This window comes from Oryza sativa, chromosome 6 (assembly GCF_034140825.1).
Source record: "Oryza sativa Japonica Group chromosome 6, ASM3414082v1".
Lineage (NCBI taxonomy): Eukaryota > Viridiplantae > Streptophyta > Magnoliopsida > Poales > Poaceae > Oryza > Oryza sativa.
This window is the reverse complement of record NC_089040.1, coordinates 26,005,235-26,027,365: the sequence shown is the minus strand read 5'-3', so window position 1 is coordinate 26,027,365 and position 22,131 is coordinate 26,005,235. Positions and strand designations below refer to the sequence as shown.

At 43.3% G+C, this 22,131-nt stretch overlaps 2 protein-coding genes across 5 annotated transcripts; both read right to left on the bottom strand.

Moving 5' to 3' along the window:
• Positions 1–334: 334 nt before the first annotated feature.
• On the bottom strand, positions 335–6,741 carry LOC9268257 (uncharacterized). 4 transcript variants are annotated; one of them, XM_015788017.3, is made up of 5 exons: positions 6,397–6,741; positions 6,084–6,176; positions 5,677–5,939; positions 5,362–5,577; positions 335–1,422 (listed from the first exon to the last, which is right to left on the bottom strand). In XM_015788017.3, exons 3-5 carry the CDS (start codon positions 5,923–5,925, stop codon positions 1,126–1,128), a joined length of 762 nt encoding a protein of 253 aa, XP_015643503.1. In that variant the 5' UTR covers positions 5,926–5,939; positions 6,084–6,176; positions 6,397–6,741; the 3' UTR covers positions 335–1,125. The 4 variants fall into 4 exon arrangements, with proteins under 4 accessions (XP_015643503.1, XP_015643500.1, XP_015643504.1 ...); XM_015788014.3 differs by having other exon boundaries at positions 5,677–5,928; positions 6,397–6,738; XM_015788018.3 differs by having other exon boundaries at positions 6,084–6,123; positions 6,397–6,716.
• Positions 6,742–16,906: 10,165 nt separating this feature from the next.
• Positions 16,907–19,551, bottom strand: LOC4341563 (galactan beta-1,4-galactosyltransferase GALS1). Its single transcript, XM_015786663.3, has 2 exons — positions 18,024–19,551; positions 16,907–17,546 (listed from the first exon to the last, which is right to left on the bottom strand). The coding sequence occupies exons 1-2, from the start codon at positions 19,352–19,354 to the stop codon at positions 17,201–17,203; spliced, it is 1,677 nt and encodes a 558-aa protein (XP_015642149.2). The 5' UTR covers positions 19,355–19,551; the 3' UTR covers positions 16,907–17,200.
• Positions 19,552–22,131: the final 2,580 nt, after the last annotated feature.

The window sequence follows — 22,131 nt, the reverse complement described above, 5'->3', positions numbered from 1 at the left end:
GCTTCTGTTCAGGATTAATTGATTCAGTGATTCCTAAGATTTGATACACCTCTTGGTGCTAGTTACTGACACTGATTCCTCGTTGATTCAGTGATTTCTTCGCTGGGTAGAAGCAAGTTCATTAATTGGAATGCAGGAAATTTTTCCATGTGAAATTTTCCTTTGTTCTAAATGAGGCCTCGGAAGCAAAACATGCTTGATCACAGGAAGCAGGGCTGAGAAAACAACATCAGCTGTACACATATACAATGTTGTGAAAAAAATTGAAGTTAAATATATTACAGAGTTGTGGGTGCATAACCACTTCCACTTACAAGAGAGTAATTCAAGCAACTTAATTAAGTCATCCATCATTCTATTTTTTCCCTTATTTTTCCAAGTAAAACATCATACATTGTCTATACAAATTAAGTCCCAGAGGATCAAAGGAGAAACTCTGAAACTTAAAAGTGGAAAACTACACACCACAACGCTAATAAACGCATTGGGTGGTGGGGGCAAACAGCCAAGTATATACTACTACACAAACCGAGATAAATACATGATGCTTATTCCTTTTTCACATATTAATCTCGACCTACCTAAAAACCACTACCTATGTTTCTATCCTCCCTGTGTCTCCCTTTTTCTTGTCTTAACTTAACCTTGTGTCTACATGCATGAAAGCAGGCCATCACCACCATGGCCTTTATAACTTACTCCAGATGACAACATTTGCCAATATATTTCATATGTACACATATATACTTACTTCATGACCTAGATTAATTATTGTGTACACTTGTATATTTTATACAACTATATGTATCAGGCTAGCTGCTAATCAACATATCATATCTAGCTAGTGACCTAACAGTAGCTGATTGGATATCACTTCACTATTTCAGACCTGACACTTGATCATGTACATATATGTGGCTAGCTAGTACTAGCAGTGAACTGGTGATAGCTAGGTTTGGTCACTTTGGCTGAAGAGCTAGTGATATACCCCTTCCGTCCAAAAAAAATTACAATCCTAGCTACGATATGTCTAGAATCGTAGCTAGAGTTTGCTTTTTTTAAGGACAGACTAGTATATGCTGGTGATGGGTGATAATTTTTTTTTTGGTTGGTGTAGTGTGTGAGCTAACCGTAGAAGGGTGCACGGTGGGGGATGCCCTTCCTCCTCGACGGCCGGCACCGGCTGATCGGCGGCGTGGTCGGCGTGATCGGCGCCGTGTTGGACTTGCTGCCCTCGTCGTCGGACCACCGGATCATGCCCCGGTCGAACCGGCCGAGCTGATCGTAGCCGGCCGCCGCCCTCCTCGCCTTCTTGGGGCTGAAGGAGTCGTAGTCGGAGCCGGAGCCGCCGTCGCCGGAGTCCTGCCCGCGCTTCGGCCGGATGGCGAATGTCAGGCTTGGGTCCCACCGCATTCCTCCCAGCTGAACAATGTCAAGCATACATATGCATCAGTGGAAGACTTGGCAGTAAAAACATGTTGCTATTTGAACTGTTAAAATGACTGACACGTGAATGTCTGAATGATCAGTTTTTCATGGACATGTACAGGAGTGGTTTCCAGAGGAAATAATTGATCAATAAGTGAAATGAGTAGACGAAGACTTAATTAGCAGGAAAAACATGGTGCTAATTAAACTGTTAAAATGACTGAAGTGACAGATACGAGATTTTAGACAAGTGAATGTCTGAATGATCAGTTTTTCATGGACACAGGAGTGGTTTTCAGAGGAATAACTGATCAATAAGTGAAATGAGTAGACGAAGACTTAATTAGCAGGGAAAACATGTTGCTAATTAAACTGTTAAAATGACTGAAATGACAGACACGAGATTTTGGACAAGTGAATGTCTGAATGATCAGTTTTTCATGGACACAGGATTGGTTTTCAGAGGATATTAATTGATCATTAAGTGAAATGAGTAGACGAAGACTTAATTAGCAGTAAAAACAGGTGCTAATTAAACTGTTAAAGTGACTGAAATGACAGACACAAGATTTTGGATAAGTGAATGTCTGAATGATCAGTTTTTCATGGACACAGGAATGGTTTTCAGAGGAAATAACTGATCATCAATAAGTGAAATGAGTAGCAGTAAAAACATGGTGCTAATTAAACTGTTAAAATGACTGAAATGACACACAAGATTTTGGACAAGTGAATGTCTGAATGATCAGTTTTTCATGGACGCAGGAGTGGTTTTTCAGAGGAAATAACTGATCAATAAGTGAAATGAGTAGACGAAGACTTAATTAGCGGTAAAAACATGGTTGCTAATTAAACTGCTACAATGGCTGAAATGACCCAAGATTGAACAGGTGAAGGGTACTGAATTTTTCATGGCCACAAGGGTGGCTTTCAGAGGAAGTAATAACTCAAATAAGTGAAGTGTGAGTTGATGAAGACGTGTGAAAAGTCTCATCAGGTAGAGTATTATTGATCCATCCGTTTGTCCTTGCACTAACTGCTCCCAGCCCCATAGCACATCATCTCGTTGTCTCATTGACACTGATGATTAGCTTTCCTATTTTTTCTAGAGCTTGCATAAGTGCCTAGATACCAGGTGTCTCCTGACGCCCTAAAGTTTTCATAAGACAACAATTTGCTAGTAATAAATAGTAGTTTCTTATTAATAAATACTAATACATGCTATGTATATGCATTGTCAGGAGTGAATTTTAAATTCTCGAACGGACATCACCTCGTTATTTACGTATCAATCAAATAGTTATAAAATGTTTTTAATAATGAGACGATAGATTAATATGTGTTATATTACTCTGCAAACAAGCAAGTTAAAACTTAACTTCTAAGGATAAAAAAAACAAATTAAACTTTAACCTTGCATGTTTGTGTAGTGATCTATCACATATAAATCTATCTTGTTAAAAAAATTTCAAATGTTTTCATAACTGACAAACACACAACGCGGGAAAGTCCCCTCGATCTAGAGTTTAGAATTGTTTTGCATGCATTGTTCTCCATGGTTAGATTGCTAGTTCTTATTTGAGATAGAATTGATTTCGTAACAAATTGACGGAAATGATACAGACTAAGAAGTAGAGGTTCCTGATGAAAATGTAGGATCCCCAAGTTAGGGAGAAGATGAAAGAAAGTTAGGGAGAAGTCACTCTCCATTGCCATTTTCCGTATTTTCAGATAAAGGAAGCAACAATTCCCATTTTGCAAAACCTCACAAAGATCAGTTGAATTTGCAACAGTCATCACCATATATCCAATAATCAAAGCTAAAAACAAACACAGAAACCCAGACAAGCACACGACATGGTGATTCGGTAGAACATCACCTCCAAGGCAAGGTCAACTTTATCTGGATAACGCACACGCTTTCCCTCTTACTTTCTTTCTTTTTCATAGGAAAAAAGAGGAGAGGTAAACTGGATATACAATGCATTCTACGAAAGAAGAAGAAGAAGAAGAAGAAGAAGGAGAGAGAGAGAGAGAGAGAGAGAGAGAGAGAGAGAGAGAGAGAGAGAGAGAGAGAGAGAGAGAGAGAAATGTATTATCGCTGGAAGATCCGGCTATGATGTCTCAAGTCTACCTACTACCTGAAAGCAGCCTTGTCCTAAACAAAAACAGTACTTTAGCTTCAACTTGTAGCTAGGGGGCCACTTTTTTTTTATATAATCCCCATTGCAGCAATTGCAATCAAACGGATAAGCAAAACACATAGCTTTCAAATATATAATTTTTAAAATTTTAATGACCGGGTGATTGACGAATCCCCATTGCAGCAATTTGCAATCAAACGGATAAGCAAAACACATAGCTTTCAAATATATAATTTTTAAAATTTTAATGATTGGGTGATTGACGAATCAACCCATGCTAAATGTAGGACGTACTATGGTTAAAAGGCTAATTAATTAAGTAAACCATGATTTGGAGATGAAGTACATATACAATCCTCTACTAAATGCACTCTTTTCTGGCAATTAAGTTATATACTAAATGCATAATCTTCCATATATGGCTGGCTTGATCTATTTGCAGCAGCAGCAGAAGCAGTCTTGATGGAAATGGACGTACAATGGGCTAAGCCTAAGAATAGGAGATAGATACGGGGCCCCATTTTAGCTGCATTCAACGGCTGCACACGTACCAACACGCCCCAATTTTCAGAGGGCAATAATTGGGACCTACCGATTCCATGGAGAATGTCTCATTAGCTTGTTGCACCCTTCAAGTGCAAAAGGAGATAAAAAGAGAATTAATCAGTGATTTCCTAATAAACTTGCATTACAGTGCAAGCAAGCCCTGGTTTTGCACATTTTGCTGTATCATAAACCTGATTGATAACCTTAGTTTTGTCAGCTCAAAAAGTCAATTGCCAGAATGCCAGAGCAAATGTGGTCTACTCCCTCCGTCCCAAAATAAGTGCAGTTTTGCACTATTCACATTAAATGTTTAACTGTTTGTTTTATTTGAAATTTTTTTATGATTAGTATTTTTATTGCTATTAGATGATAAAACATGAATAATACTTTATGTGTGACTAAATATTTTTAAATTTTTCACAAATTTTTCAAATAAAACGGACGGTCAAACGTTAGGCACGGATATCCACGGCTGCACTTATTTTGGGACGGAGGTAGTACCAGTTATCATCCTAACCAACTAATTTTTCAAAGAAGTAGATATACATACCCCCCCTGGGCTGTCATGTTTGCTAATGACACTTCCAGAGACCTAAATAAACCCAGAGTCAAACCCTACCTATGATATGCTTTGCTGACACATCCCAATGTACTATAATGTACTGTGCCACTCCAAAGAGTCCCCAAGAAGTCGCCACCACTACACCTAGCTCAAGTGCAGACGCAACATACATACATGGTGCAACTGCAATGCAACAGACCAACAGTGTCAATGTGCATGTCATGTTGTGTGTGTGTGTGTGTATATGCCTCTTCCTGCATCAGCATGGTCCCTGCCCCTCTTCAGCTCAGTTGCCGGCCAATGCAGCTAGCCGGTCGCCGGCCGATTCACCGATCTCCGGCAGCCGCCGCCGCCGCCGCTAGTTAGTTTAGTTAGTTAAGTGTGCAAAAGGCAATTGTAGTTAGTTTAGTTGGTTATGTGTGCCAAAAGGCAATTTGGTTATATATTCCGGCCACTTTCTCAATTCTCACATCACAGCAACCGCGTTTGTAATTAACGATTCTACATGGTAGTGTGGACAGAGTGTACATGCATTGCAGCACCACCAGGTGGCCATGGCCCCCACTCACAGATGCCATGGACGACAGAGATCGAGGTGTAGGGTAGCTAGCTAGAGAGAGAAAGAAGAAAGAAGAAGAAGATAGAGAGTGTTAGAGAGAGAAGGTAGCTAGCTAGGGGTACCTTGCAGCCGAGGGAGCAGAAGCGGAAGGAGTCGGGGAGGCTGCGGCAGCAGATCTCGCAGGTGTTGGTGACGCCCTTCCCGGGCCTCGCCTGCGGGCGGCCGTTGAGGAACACGATCTTGGCGCTGTTGATCACGTACGTCTGCACGTGCGATATGTCGATCAGCTTCCCCACCTCCGACACCCTGATCACGTTGTGGTACGACGACCTCCGAATCTGCCATTCAATCGCAATCACAACCACAAATTCATTCGATTCAATTGTTCAAAATCGTCTCGCCGGAGACGAGGAAGAAGAAGACTAGATGGTTATTACCTGGACGACGTGGTGGTCGCGGTGGGCGGGGAGGCAGTAGGCGCAGAGGGCGTCGCCGGTGCAGCCGAGGCAGAAGAGGTTGCACTCGTTCTTGCTCAGCTCCGGGTGCGACGCGCACGCCACAAAGAAGCTCGTCGACAGCAGCGGCCGCAGCCACGGTGGCCCCATGTCCTCCTCCGTCTGCTGCGCCGCCGCCATCGCCTCGCCGCCACCGCCGTCGTCCGGGCTCGTCTCCATCATCCCCACCATCACCTGCACCACGTCTCCATGAACCCAAACACACAACACACAAACAAATTACATCACATCACATCACGCCCAAATTAACCTCTAATTAAACTTTTTTTTAAAATGCAACTAGACCATATACCAATCAAGATTTCAAAGAACACAATTCTAAATCTTACCATGATATACCCCGCCGCCGCCGCCCGTTCTTCCAGAGAGCTTCAGAGAGTTGAAACAAACACCAATTCAAGCAGCTAAGCTAGCTATCGAAGCTAAAGCAAAAGAGGATAAAGAAAAAACAAAGAAGAAATCAATCTTGCAATAATAATGAATTCAACTGAAAGGGTCGTCGTCTACGATGGTGCGAGATGAATGCAGCAACAGGGAGGAGGAAGAAGCAGTATCCATGATGTGATGGCCGGATTGAGAGTTGCCCGGGCCCCCTTCCCCGGGTTAATTAACACCCACTATTTAACGAGATTAAATTGTTACCTGCTCCGAGGGTTAGTAGCTAGCAGAGCTGAAGAACACGAAGAAAGAAGAAGTTGATTGATGAGAAGAGGAGGGAAAAAAAATGGATGGATGTGTCCGTAGATATTGATGGAAATCGATTCGGGCCTTCTGGAATTCGTCTTGATATATTTCAGAGCTTAGCTTTGGAAAGAAGAGGAGAAGAAAAAAAATATATACGTAGAGAGATATATATAGATTTATATCGATCGATCGATCGATGAGGGCCTCCTTTTTCCTTGTCTTTTTATTTGTTTATTTTTCTCTTGACAATGAGAGATGGATTGGGAATAAAACAAAAAATGAGAGAAAAAAAAAACGAAATGAAACGGTGGAGCTGAGACGCCGATGTAAGGCGGTTTGGTTTGTACACCGGAGAGACGTGTCGACGGTTCTTTCCTGCGATAGCTAAAGGTCCCAAAAAAAAAAAAGAAAGGAAGAAATCCTTCTCTCTTTTTTCGATTGCATGCCCATACTTTCGCAAAATTGCCGAAATTCTCTGATCGGTTTCGCCGCCTTTAATTTCCGCCATAAATGATGAAATATATTCTCATATAGAGATATTGATGTTGAAGAATATGATCACTGTACCGCATAGTGTTATTTGTACCTTATGTACTTTTGCTAGTAGCGGAGGGTACATATATGGTCATATACGCGTGGCGAGGCGGAGCGCCGCGTGGAGGAGAAAGGACCGTTTTGTAATACGAGAATTTGTGTGGGGTGTGAGTGTGAAATGAGTGAGAAATGTGGCATGGTGATGACATAGAGAAAAAGGAGAGGGAAAGGGATTCCCACGCTGAGCAATATGGGCCGTCCGATGGGGACTGTGGCTTGTGGAAGATGGCCACCGAGGGGGTGATGCCGACCTTAGTGCTTGATGACGATGGGTTCATTTAATTTCGCCTTTTTCCTTGGGAAATTAGTAATGCATTTTTCAGCAAGATTTTTTTCCCTCTTCTCTTCTTGCTTTGCATATGTTTATTTGTATTTTTATTACTATTATCTTTTTGAATTATTGCATATGTTTCCTTTCATTTGGATAACCTCTTCCAGTTTTTTTTACCACAATAATAACATTAGGGCATCTTGTGGCCCAAGTCAGGGTCCAAGTGGCTGGATGGTGACCATGGCTATTTCTTGCAGGAACACAGCAATTGTACCTGCAGAATGGTTGGATACTAGCTCCTCTTGTTCAGGAAGGAGACATGGTTAAATTCCCAGCATGTTCTAGTATTTGTTACGTGCTTCGCAAACACGGCAAGTCGTAACCTCGTTGACTTAGTTATACATGATCTCCTTCTAGAGCAAGCAATTACAAATCATGTTTTTAAAATGATGTGTTCATCGATTGACATCACATAGTACGTGTCAATGGGAGATTAATAATATGTTTCATCCACTCAAACCTATTCTCTCTCTTCTTGTATGCATGTATTGTTCCCAGAAATATTGTTTTGCATATGCATCTTATTAGGGCTTACATAACTTTTTTTTTTTGCGGGGAATTAGGGCTTACATAACTACAGAGGGTAAAATAAGCTATGAATTATTGTCATGTTATCTAATGTGTATGTCATTTTGTATATATTTATTTTATAACCTATTTCAGTTAGTTGACGTGGAAACCTAGCTATGACACTTGTAGTTGTCCCAACTACTGTATATCGATCATATACGGCATTTCCAAAAAAAAAAATGTGTGGCCTCAATAATTTGCTATTTCATTATAGTATATATATTATTTCAAGACTTCTTAGTACTAAATTGTTGTTTTTATAACCCGTATGTTAGTTGAATATGTGTATAAAGCCTACAACAGGTAGGACTTAGAGTTATAATACTCCCTCCGTTTTAAAATGTTTGACACCGTTGACTTTTAAGTAGTGTTTGACTATTCGTCTTATTCAAAAAATTTAAATAATTATTTATTCTTTTCATATCATTTGATTTATTGTTAAATATACTTTCATGTACACATATAGTTTTACATATTTCATAATTTTTTTAATAAGACGAACAGTCAAACATGTGCTAAAAAGTCAACGGTGTTAAACATTTTGAAACGGAGGGAGTATGATGTATGAATAGAATTAGAGTCAGACTCTATCATAAGCTCTCTTTTAAGCGAGGCAGCTAATGTAAACAACGTAATGATAGTAACATAGGCGTAGGAATGATGGACCTTTCCTTAAATAAAAAGAACGATTGGCTAGCTAGTCAAGGGTCATTGATTCCCTGATATGTAATTATATTATATTGGATTAGAAATAAGTGCCCATAGTCAGTGCCTCTCGGAATGTAAATTTCGACTAAACCTCGTTAACAAATATTATGTCTCGGAGACTCCGTGATGTTTGGGCTTTCTATAGTGTTCTTCCACGTTGCTATTTAGGGGTGCCAGTTTCTTAACATCACATATACTTCCTTTTTTTTCTAAAGTATATTAGAAAGTCAAAAATAAAAGTTTGTAAACTTTGACCACCGGTATATTACAAACATATGAAAAATCCAAAATCCACCATCATTTTTTTAAAAAATCCAACTTCTAAAAAAAATCATAATCTAGAAGCATGACTGTAATAAGAATCAAAAGCAAAAGAGTAAAAAGAAATAAAGCCTCAATTCTAGTGCATATTTGGAATCATGACGAGTGCATAGTGTGCTGCTACTATAAAAGGCTTTCCACTCATAGAACCGGAGCCTAAATTCCACTCTATTAATCTTTCTCCTCCTCTCATTTCTGTCAGCAGAACAGGAAGAGATATTAGGGGGGAGAATCTTCACCGTATCAGGAAGATGAGTCCAAAACTGGAAAAGGTTTTGTGTAACCTGTCACTCCCTTAACCATCTATCCTGAGTGATGTTCCATTTCTCTCTTTTCTCCCTCTTCTTCTGCATATTTTATTTTGCCCATCTCCCTCTGACCTATGTTATGCTATCTTGGACGTCACCAGGATAGACAGCGATCATCGACGGTTCGTTTGGTTCCTTCCTTCCTTTGTTTCTAGCTAGATCAATCTGGATTCCTCTGCGACGTAGAATAATTTATCAAGTGGCATTAGTTTTTCCCTTGAAAAATTTGTACTTCATATACATGTTTCATGTTTTGTAACAGTATGAACATATGGTTTTTAGCCCGTGATAAGTATATACTTATTTCAAGTAGAATGTACTGTAAAAATCCTCTAAAAATTATGTTTGTTTCACTAGTCAATATAAGGGAGAGTTTGGGGTTTGTCCCATCACCATATATTTTTTTATTTTGTTGAATAAATTTATGGATGTGTAGAAACCAGAAGTATAAATTATTTTTATTATCTAAAAATTTAATGCATAATTATATCCAGGAACAAGGAAGGGAGAATGTGTGCATGTACGTCCTTTATGTAATCGAGAAAATCGCAAGCGAATGAAAAGCTTTTGAGAAAACTAAAGAAAAGCAGAGGATTTCTCTAAAGTGTCTGACCGATATAAAGCTACCAAAGTTCACATTTGTCAACATTTCAGGAATTTCAGAGATTCCGGTCCAGAGTTTCAAACAAGATTTCATCCTTGGAAACTGGAAGGAGGATTGTGATCGAAATTACGCTGAAAAATGAAAGGATAGATGCACCATATGTCAAAGAAGACAGGAGCTACCGATCATCGGATCAGAGTAGCTAGTATGATCAAAGCGAGACGCCGGATTCAGACAAGATATCACAACGGCCTCTCCGGCCGCCGGCCACCATAATGCCATTGACGTCGATCCCCATCCAATCATAGAACCCACCGGCGGCGGCCGGTCTTCGCCGGAGTTCGCAGTGACAACTCGGCGAGGCTAGCTTTGCTTAGAACAGAAACACACAAGGTAGGAGAAAGGCGAACTACACTGTTCGTCGACAAGCAATGGCAATTTGGCATCGCATCAGCTGGGTCGCGTGGAGGATTCGCCTTTAAGTTTACACATACATTGCACCGGATCGTTGTTTAACACTTTAACTCCGTGAAAGTTACGCTTATCTACCGGCTAATCCCTCGGATTAATCGTGACCGCCAAGTTAAGGCGCCGCAACGCGCTGCAGTAAAGCACCGATATGTACTCCTCTATTTTTGGCCAAACATTTGCCTTTTTCATCCATAAAGTTGGGGGAAGCTTCCTTAATTAATTAATTCGGTGATTAATTCGGTTTATTTGTAAATCTCAAGATATACGGGTCCAATCTTCGAAGATACTCACAGAAATAGAGGTAAGAGTATGATGTGCGTGTGTTCATAAGGGTAAGCGTACGTGCGTTTATATGAGCGTCTGTGTCTTTATTGTGTTTCGAAAAAAAGGAATTTATTGTGTTTATTAATGTTGTTTTGAAATTCTTTTTTACATTATATGAAACGTCTATAGGTAGTAATGATAGATATAAAATGATGTGAAGACAGAATTTTCCTTCTAAAATTTTTGGCCATTTTTTTTACTGAGATGGAAATGCCATTTTCCGGCAAGGAGCTATATTGGGCCTATTTGGCCCATAATATCAGGAAGAAGAAAATGAGAAAGGCCTAAAGGCCCAAGGTTTTGAGGTTGCAAGGTCAGCACTAACTGTATCCAATTGTGAAAAGATAGAATAAAGGTAGATTATTTCCTCTTCTGAAAAGAAAAGAAAAAGAAAGATGAATCTAGCATCAGAACTACAAACTTTTGAGGAGGATAAGTCATGCATAATGCTGACCATTAACCATGGCTTGCCACCTCATGATTCTACCTTTCTTTTCCCTTGAAGTGACCCTCTTGTCAACTTATTTTTTTGTTTGCATCAGTAGAGACAAGCTGATCTAACAAAGGTCAAGCAGAACAAGTTGAGTTTCCACATTAACAGAAACAGCTTGGTTTGATTTGTCATCCCAAACAAGATTAACACCAGCAAGGCAACAATTATCCTAATCCATGACACACACCCTGTCGCTATCATCTTGATCAAAGTTTCCAAGCCAACAAAGCCGGCCGTAATCACTGAAGGAAGCCATAAACCGGCACCTCGTCTGACAGCGATGTCTATGCGATTATGCTTATGTGTACATAAGCCTGACAATCCCTTAAAATAGCTTAAAATTTCTCAGCCATAGAAAGATATATGAGTACGTGTTGCAGAAATTGTTTGAGTTTTGTGGAGATTATCACTATCCATGCTTATACAGTTGCATCAGGTGACCGGATATATATCGTCTCTGATAGATGCTGTTCACTTTGTACATTCACTTTGGGTGTAGATGTCGGGTTTTAATTTATCTTTATTTCAAACAAAACCATATCTGATGAAGGGGATGCATTGAATTAATTAATTCCATCATAAAAAGAAATGTTGTTGCATTACAATTGAATTATTAGCTATCCATTTGTCCGGACTTACACATAGCGATCAGCTGATATCATGTCTAACAATGTTGTTCTTTCTCCGTAGTGATGAAGCAATCAGGCTAGAAATGAATGCTTATGCGTACGAACAAATGTGCGTGAATTCTCCCTAAAAGATGTACTACTACTAATATATATTTTCACCGGTAGATTAGTTAGCCTACCTAACCTGGGACCCACAAAATGTACATGGATGAATTTACCAGCGAAGTATTACTATGTACTTATGTGTTACAGCTCATTGCAATCATAGTTTACAAGTGAGAAAGTAATCTGTTCTTGTGTGTAACAGCTCATTATAATCCTAATTTACCAGTGAAGTAATCTGTTCTTGTGTGTTAACAGCTCATTGTTGCAGTTATCCTCAGCATTGCTGTCAATCATGGGCCGTCTTTGCTGAAGCTGAAAGGATGGCTTTCTACCAACATTAGGCAATGCTCCAAGATTAAAAGGAGAGAAAGAGATTAGCTAAAAAGAAAGGTTTATGGCTAACAGTAGTACATGATCGCTATGCATTATGGTCATATCTTAGCGTTGCTGTACATTCGTGCGAAAAGGAAGGGAAACATGTGCAATGGCATCATCACAAATGGTGGATGCTCCTGGATTATTCCTTGCAATCATCCATGCATCTTCATCACTGGAGCTCATACCGATGTTAAAATATGTTATCATAAAATTGGGATGCAGGATCCGCTGTGGAGTCCATGATCGACAGAGCTCCTGGTTTCCAGATATATGATCTCTAAATATAATAATAATAATTACTCGGGAGAGAGAATTTTGCACCTTATCAGCAATATGTTCGCACATTTTCTCACTACCTCAAAATACCACCCTTTCTCTTTACTCACTTTAGATGGGACCAGCACACTTCATTTTCAAAATCCTATCTTTGAGCCTAGTTGTCCCGTGAAATTTGGGGTCCTAAAATCCTAACCGAGCCCTAAACTAAAGTGACAATAAAATAACAATATTTTATACGAGACTACGATATATTACAAAGCAATGTAAAACAAAACAGAGAAACACCCGGGGGTCTTCTGGCTAGCTACACAAGATGGCGGGCTAGCCGATCTGAACTCAAAGCCTCACCCCTTCTAATTATTTGATTTTAGACCATTCCCTAATATTTGTATTTTTTTTCTGATTGACGAAGCCCACCAAGCTACTTAGGCTTGCTGAGCTTGCATATACCAATTGTACGCAATCCAAGTTGGGAGCCCTATACACTCACATACTGCGCACCCCTTTAGCAGTAACAATGTACCGCATAATTTACAAAGGAAAAAGTACGAATTACCCCCCTCCGAACTATCATGGTCGTCCGAATTATCCCCCTGAACCACAAAACCGGACATTCTTCACCCCCAACTATGCAAACCGGACGAATTACCCCCCTCGACCCAATCCACGGTGGTTTTGGCCAACGAGACGTACACGTGGCAATACAATCAGCATTTTATTTTATTTTTAATGGTGGGACCCACATGTCAGACCCCTCTTTCTCTCTTGCTCCCTCTCTCTCTTTCTCTCTCTCTACGCACGGGGAGATGAAGGGGATGGGGGAGAGGCGGGCGCCAGCGGGTCGATGAGCTCGGCCGGCTCCTGTGGCAGAGGCAGCGGCGGCGGCGCCGTCCACGGCGGGACGTGGAGCAAGGCGACGGCGCGACGTGGAGCAAGGCAGCAGCGGCCACCTCCTTCCCCACCGTCGCGGCAGCGCGGAGCTCGGACACGCCGGCACTACGGCGGCCGCCCCTTCCCCGCGCGCCGCCGTCCATCATAGTTGCCGCCCCGCCGTCGACGCGTAGCCGTGCGCCCACAGGACCTCATGCGCCGCCTCCACCGCAGTTGCCGCTGCCGCTGCCCCGTCCCGACCCGACGAGCGGGAACGGCCTCCTCCTCCTCTTCTCCCCCACTCCTCCTCTCCCCTCTCCTCTCCCGGCAAGGTGGATTGCGCAACCGTGCGGATCTGACGGTAGTGGGGAGGTGCGGTGGCCGTCGCCCGTGCGGATCTGACGACGGTCGTCCCCCGTGTGGCGCTGGCGGATTTGGTCACGGGAACGGCCTCCTCCTCCTCCGCCGCTGCCTCCCTCTTCCGCCTCTCTTGCTCCTCCTCCCCATCCTCCTCCCGACGCCGCTCCAGCTCCCAACGCGCGCCTCCGTCTGCCGTCCCCCGTCCTCCCCCCGACGCTTCCGGCCATGGCCGCCGACGCCCGCCTCTCCCCCATCCCCTCCACCTCCCGGCGCGCCGACAGCCGGCCTGCCCCCGCGCCGCCGCCCATCGCCCTTCCCCGCGCAGCGCCATGCGTGCCGGCCGCCGGCATGCGCGCCGCTGCCGCTGACCGATGAAAGAAGGGTCTGACATGTGGGTCCTACCATTAAAAATAAAATAAAATGCTGACTGGATTGCCATGTGTACGCCACGTAGGCCAAAACCACCGCGGATTGGGTCGAGGGGGGGGTAATTCGTCCGGTTTGCATAGTTGGGGGGTGAAGAATATCCGGTTTTGTGGTTCAGGGGGGTAATTCGGACGACCGCGATAGTTTGGAGGTGGGTAATTCGTACTTTTTCCTTTACAAAACCGACGGAAACTGCTTGGGTTTTGCAAAAACTTAAGGTTTCATGCCGGCTGAAACGAAACACTCGGTAGACCGATCAAGTTAAAAAAATCAATTAAATTTATATTTTCGATAAAATTTGGCCAAATTTCACCTGTAGTCAATGGTTTCGCCTGGAAACTACTCCGGGCCTAATCTTGACGGCATTCCGGTTCTCTGAAACCTGGTCTTTGTAGGAAGACTTTTGTCCTGTATCTAATGGCATGTATTGTGATACAGATGTAGTAGTAGTCAATTTTGACCTATTCAAATCGATTTCTCAAAAATCCTGGTTGGATTTGCATAAATACTCCGCGACTCACTGACAGATGGCCCCACAACGAGCTATACTCCTACAGAGGCCATTTGTCAATGGACCCAGCAACGGGTGGACCTCGAGCCCAAAGCCCATGGCGACCCGTTCCTCCCTTTTTTCACGAGCGTAAAAACGGTTGCGTTTCTGGAAGTTTCCGACGGTTACAAATCCGCAACGGCTTCCGTCCGGCATGGCGAGAGGTGGGCCCCACAAGGGATCACAAGCGGCCTGTGCGCATGCCACTGTCTCATTCTTTCTCCCCCTTTTTGCTTGAGATCCTCACCTTTGTTTTTTGGTTTTCTTTTCCTTGAATTTTTTTAAGATGGGTCTTCAGCTTTTGCTACTAGAACAAGCAAAAAGGTCCCCAAGCAAAATCCAGTGTACCGGCTGGGATCATGCTTTGATGCTTCCTAAACAGGATTAGATTGTAGCCTGAGAAAAAAAATACAGTAGCGATTTATACAGATACAGACACAGGCACAAGAATGATTGGTCAGGTCCACCTAGTAATACTAGTGTTACTACTTTGCTTTGAATAGCGGAATGATTTGTGATAATTATTTGAGGATACAAGTGCATTGATAAAATATTATTAAGTTAAAAAATGGGTTCATATTATAGAAGTGCACACATTTATCCGTCATTTCTATATTCTTCTAGTAGTAAGAACACACCCGTATAGATAACATTTGACAGCTTCAGCACTAAGAGAATCTCTCCAGTTCAGGGTTCAGGCCTGGTGTTATGCAGAAGACAGTAGGCAAGGGGTATTTGGATGTTTGTAGCATGGGGAATAGTTGGGCTGAGCTGGTATCTTGGGGCAAGCCATTGCCCCTGCCAGTCTGCTACTGCTACAAGTGTATTTTCTACACAGACACCAAAGGTAACAGCATTTTTTTCTGGCTACAATTGAAGTGAGTTGAACTCATCTGGGTGGTCAGTACTCAGATTTGTCGGTTTTGTTAGTACCTGAGTAAGCTTCAGTCTTCAGAATTCCAGAGATAAAAGGATGCTACTTAAGATGTTCTAGTTATCTACTAGTATAACTGAATGTAGAACTAACTGCACTGTCGTGACTCCAATTATCACCAACTGGAAATCCAGGTTTGTTGTGGTTTTTCATGGGAAGATTATTTTTCATGCAGCAAGAAACTGAAATGGAATAGGCAGGAGGGGCCCAACATGAACATTGCAATATAATCTATGGCAGACAAGTGGGAAGAGTTCTTTGTAATTTCATCTGGAGATGTGCAGTCCATGACACTGGAGCCTGGAACAGTAATTCTTCACTGCTGAAGTGCATTCCTGCTTCATCTACCTAGCACTACTCTACTAAAATTCCAAACGGAAAAATTTATAGCAGGTAGCCAGGGGTGCCATTTGGTCCTACTGCTATTGGTTGGATGCATTAGGCTGTTGTGCAGATAAATGGCATGCCAATTAATGTAGAGATTGCCACACAGAGTATTCACTATCAAAGACCCAAGAGCATAGACATTGCTCAGTTCATCACTAGTTGTTATAAAGTATAAACTGCCTCATCAGGTGATAGAGAATCATTTTCCCCTTAAACCGGATGGATAACATGAAGACTGAAAAAGATGAAGTCACAAGAAGATTCCCAAAAATACGCGAGCGAGGATGAACCCTAACTAATAACTAGACAATTAAGCCTTGATGCGACATTATACCAAAATGACATAAAGCTTCAACCGAAAATTCCTAATCACTGTTAACATCCCAAAATCTGGCATGAGAATTTGTCTCACTAAACAGTGAAGAAAACAGCAATGCCATGACAAGGAAGGCAGCAGCTGGAGACAACACCACAAAGTCCACAGCAGCATGCTATAGGCCAAAGTCACCTTCCCCAATCATACAACCCACGCCCATATCCCGGTCCCCTATTCATTTTCTGCCTTTCTAGCTACAAGACTATAACATCACTCAATAACTTTAGGGCCACAGGGACTTCAAAATCATGTAGATTTGATTACTTCACGCCTACAAATTGTTTTAGTTTGAGAAACTGTTGCTTTTTTTATGTTTATGCATTAACTTTTGGGTCTACCAAAATGAGGTGAAAAGTGCCATTTGAAAATGCTGCAAATGGTCGTTTGATATTTTGGAAGTGCATAATGAACCAAGTCTGTCGTCATATAAATTTCTTATGCGATTGTATCTTTGAGTGAATGGAATACACTTTATATATCATAAATAAAACAATGAGATTTACAGTGATGAGATGTCTGTTTACAAAATCTTCACCTTTGCAGAAACTGAATTGTAGTGGCGCATAAACATCCATTCGTTTGGGGTTGCAGCTTCACTTTTAATTCACATCTCTGTCAGCTCAGAGGGGTCCAAATCATAGGTTATCTGTTCAGCTGATCACATCATGCCGTTGCTAATCCTCACGAGTGGACAGCAGCAATACTATACATCTGTTCATTCTCTGGTGGTCGATCATGGCACATTCACACTCGCACATCACCAATGGTCTTCCTCTCGAATTCCCGCACTGTGTCGGCTATGCGCTTCATGCTGTCATCGTAGTACCAGGGCGTCTTCTCGGACCAGATTAATCCACCATTGGGTGGAATGGGCACAAACTCGCGGCATACCTCGCCAATCACATTGATGGTATTGTGGTAGTGGTAGTATCGGATGAGGTGCTCCGTTTTGTGCGTGGTGTTCCCGATAACATTCTCCGACATATGAACTCCAGTAGCATATGCATTCTTGGCCTGAATTGCATACTTCCGGTCACGCCTTACCCCAGTGATTGAATTCCGGAAAACCAACTTCTCAAATCCCCATTCACTGAACAAGTTTTCAGAAAAGAAAAATTAGTCTTCCAAGAATAACCATAGCCAAATGTTACAAAAGCAATGCAACCAAGACTGTAAAACACATTGCAGGATGCAGCAGCGACATTGCGAGAAGTATCCTACATTAATTAAACATGACATCAAATATCCATTTTATCACTTATGATTCGTTGTCAACTCAAAACGCAAACCACAAAGAAGAAGCTGCATTGCAATTTGCAAGATTCAGGCCCCAGTTCGCTTGCATTAGTGTGCCATTCCAACGACACAGAGATTTCAGGAGTAATCCCTACTTGGCCCTTTTGGTCAGTAAACAATGGAAAAAGAAGCAGCATTGCAATCCAACTTCCTAATTTGACAATTCCAGTTCAAACTATAGCAATTTTGAATAATGCAATGTTTATGAAAGTAAAAGAGGCAATCTTTTCAGCAAAAGAACATATTTTGGGCGAAGAAAATTGTCACCTACTTTGAGTAGTCCGTCTCCGGTTCGTCGGGGTTCCGTGCACATAACCTGCTCGACATGGGGTTCTGCTCGATGGTGAACTGCGTGTAGGGCTCGAGCTCGGCGAGGACGGCCTCGAGCGAGCGCCCGTCGGGCAAGAAGATGTACTCGTCGACGTCGAAGAAGAAGGTCCACCTGGCGGCGTGCCTGTACCGGTGCAGGCAGTCGTTGACGACGAGGAACTGGTTGTAGTACCAGCCGTCGTACTCGGCCTGGGCGCGCACGTCCTGCAGCGTGGCGCGGCCGGCGCGCACCCACGGCTCCAGCGCGGCGCGCACGGCGGGGCTCACGCCGCCGGCGTCGTGGAAGACGAAGTGGGAGCGCAGGCCGAAGAAGCGCGCGTGGTACGCCATCCACTCCCGCACGCGCGCCGCGCTGAGGTTCCCGTACAGCGACGAGCCGCAGTAGAGGTAGTCGTACCTGTGCGGCGGCCGGAACTCGGCCGCGTCGTACGCGCCCGGCGCCTCCTCCATCGCCACGATCCGCTCGTACCGCGCCGGGGAGGCGCCGTAGTAGGCGTTCAGCACGAGCTTCCCGCCGGCGTTGTCGGCGTTGGGCACCCGCGCGAACGTGCAGTTCACCACCACGACGGTGTACACCCGGCCGTAGCCCCAGTCCGGGAGCATGTGGTACGTGTTCGCGGCGCGCATCGGCCGCGCCGCCGCCGCCGCCGCCGAGCCATTGGCGTTCGGCACCCACTCGCAGCGGAACCACGGCTTGCCATACACGTGCGTCGGCTTCGACGCGAGGCCGATGACGGCGAAGGTGTACGGCCCGCCGCGGTACGCGCCCATCTGGACGAACAGCGCCGCCGCGCTGCCCACCGCGCGGAACTCCCGCCTGTTGGGATCGGCCGCCGCCGCCGCCGCCACCGGCTTCTTGTTCCCCACCTCCGGCAGCGAGGCGGGCGGCCCACCAGGGTCGGAGGAGACACTCGCATTGCCGCTCGACGCCACGGTGCGCACGGCGAGCGCGCGGGGCGGCGAGAGCGCGGCCGGGTCGGCGCAGACGGGGAATGGGGAAGGGAGGACGGAGCTGTAGGAGCGGAGCTGCCACGCGGCGGTGATGAGCGTGAGCACGGTGAGCGCGGCGAGGAACGGCTTGAGGTCGAAGCAGAGGAGCGCGGGCGCCGGCCCGGCCGCAATGCCGCCGCCGCCGCCGCCGCCAGCGGCCGCGTCCTTCCGCATCCTCGCCGCCGCCCAAGCTAGCGAGCGAGAGTGAGGGGGAGTGTGAGTGTGAGTGAGAGGAGTAGTAGTGAGGATTACGCGAGCCGCAGGCAGCAGCGACCTTTCCATTGGGTTTGGGTTGGTAAATTCGCTGCTTTTTTTGGGACGAAAGGTGAAAGCTTCCTGGCAGGAATTGATGGCTGCTATCCACTCTCTTTCTCTCTCCTCGGCTTGGAATGTTTCTCTGGCTTAGCCTCCTTAATTAACGGAAGCTACTAGGCTCATCATTTGGATTACCGTAAACAAACAACAAACCTGAGCCTGAACGCCAGAGACCTTTGTAAGATCTTGTACTATTGTGTTACTTATACTAGTTGTACGGTATTTTGCGTAACTGCGTAAACAACCGAACCGAGCCGAATGCGTTGAGAGTTGGTGGTATCTTGTGTGTACTTTGTGGGGGTTGGGGGGGTGTTAGAGCAAGATTAATAGTATAGCCAACTACTAGCTCCAATTTATTTATAATTAATCTAATAACTTATTCATACAATAGGTACATACTATACTATTAATATCTGGTCCCACCTGTCATACACATATTGCGTCTTGAAGTCCGTGCTACAGCTGGCTATAAATCTGTAGCCCGTTGCTCTTCTCTCTCCTTATTTATCTTCTTAAAATATGTTTGTAGTTGGTTTATAGCCTGCTATTGTACCTGCTCTTAATGATGTTGTAACCAAGCCTTAATGCGCCTTAATACGGGTCACATTAGGTAGAGTAGCGTTTGTTTGCAACCTACCTGGGGTGTAATTGCCGAACTGTAGCTTAGAACCAAACCAGCTTTCGGTGCAACGACGCCCCCCAATTTAAAGTGCGGCACTGTTCGCAGGTCGCCCCCCTGCAGTAGTAGTAGTCGTACTCCTCGTCCGCACGACGCCCTCGCCACGAGCGACGTGATGGGTCAGCAGCGCGTCGCGTCGCGGGCGCGGCGCGCCACCAACACAGGTGTCCGCGAGGACGACCGGGGGCACGCGTCGCACGTGCGACCTGCGGCGTGTGCTGCGGCTGCGGCCGATCGCTGCGGCGGCGTCCGGACAGTTGGTGAGCTCGCGCTTCCCACCCCCCCCCCCCCCTAAAATTGGAAAATTGAAACGATGTGAAAAAAAAGTTGAAAGTTTGTGTGTACGAAAGTTTTGATGTGATGGAAAAATTAGAAGTTTGAAGCCATAGGCAAGGGCAGAATTAGGCATTCGGCAGCTAGGACTTGAGTCCCATGCCTAGCTCCATAATCCCCATTATAATATTAAAAAATACTATATAATTTATGAAAATATTTAAGATCCCATTAGTTTAGCCCTATGCGTGAAAATTTTCTAGCTCCGCCACACTGGACCTAAGTAGGAATATTGTAGGATGATGGAGCTTGGCAGTTGGGTCAAAAGAGGGGGCGGGTCTCGTTTGGGTGGAACGGCCGGGCACGGCCAACCGCCTGCATGATGGATCGTCACTCAATTGAACCGGCTCAAAGTCAGTTAGAGCGTTTGTTCGTATGGTTAATGAAGGGATGTGCCTAGTGGCTACCACTTCATATATAATAGATACTATCCACATATACTTTAAATACAATTTTCTCTAAAACTGCTCATTCGATCTACGATCCGATTACACCGTTGTATTCGTAACAATTAAATCTTTATAACAAGACCTCACATGATTATATTTTGATGAAAAAATATATATTACTTTTATAATATATATAAATTACTTTTAGATTTCACTAAGTTACTTCTTAGACATATAAAGTAATTCATTAAAGCCTAAAAGTAATTTACATATAATATAGAAGTAACTTGTAACAAAAAGAAAGTAACTTCTATAATATATGTTAATTACTTTAAAACTTTATTGAATTTACTTTTATATGTTTAAGAAGTAACTTAGTGAAATCTAAAAGTAATTTAGTATATTATAAAAGTAATTTGTGATTTTTTATCAAAATATAATTATGTGAGATCTTGTTGTAAAGATTTAATTGTTATGAACACAACGGTGTAATTGGATCGTAAATCGGATGAGTAGTTTAAGAGAAAATTGTATTTGAAGCATAGATAGTAGGAATATTTTTTCTAATTGCTTAATCAATTAGTACTATAGTAAAGGAAGATTCTTCAAGACACATATTTGGACAATGGCTGATCGTATCTCGTATCTGGACAATGGCTAGCGTCACTCGTTATGACTAAATCGGTTTATTCTCAAAATAATTTTTTAAGGGTAATTACTAAGCCCCAACATACTTGTTAGGTCATCTCCAATGCTTGGAACAAAACCAACCTCTCCATTAACGCAAAATCTTAGATTTTGCGTTAATGGAGAGGTTGGTTTTGTTCCAAGTGGCTCGATTTAGATTTTGCGTTAATGGAGAGGTTGGTTTTGTTCCAAGCATTGGAGATGACCTAACAAGTATGTTGGGGCTTAGTAATTACCCTTAAAAAAATTATTTTGAGAATAAACCCTTTTCACGATACCAGCGTCCTTGACGTGTGGTTCAACATAATTGCGTCAATAACATTGGCGCCGTTCCCCTAGCCTCCCGCGGAAAAAAAAATATTTACTAAGTCACTTATATGAAGGGTGGCGGCAACAATGTCATTGATGCTAAGGACTTATTTGTAAAAGAATTAAAAAAGGACCTGTGTGCTAAAAAAATATTTATAAATAGATCCTAAGGCTAGTGTAATTAGCGTTGGGGACTTATTTATAAATATTTTTATACAAATAGGTCATTTTTAATTACAAACATGTTATTTTAAAAAATAACAAATATGTTATGAATGACAATAATGTTGCCGTCATCCTCTTCGTATAGGTGGCTTAGCTTCTGTGAGGAGGCTAGGAGGGCGCTA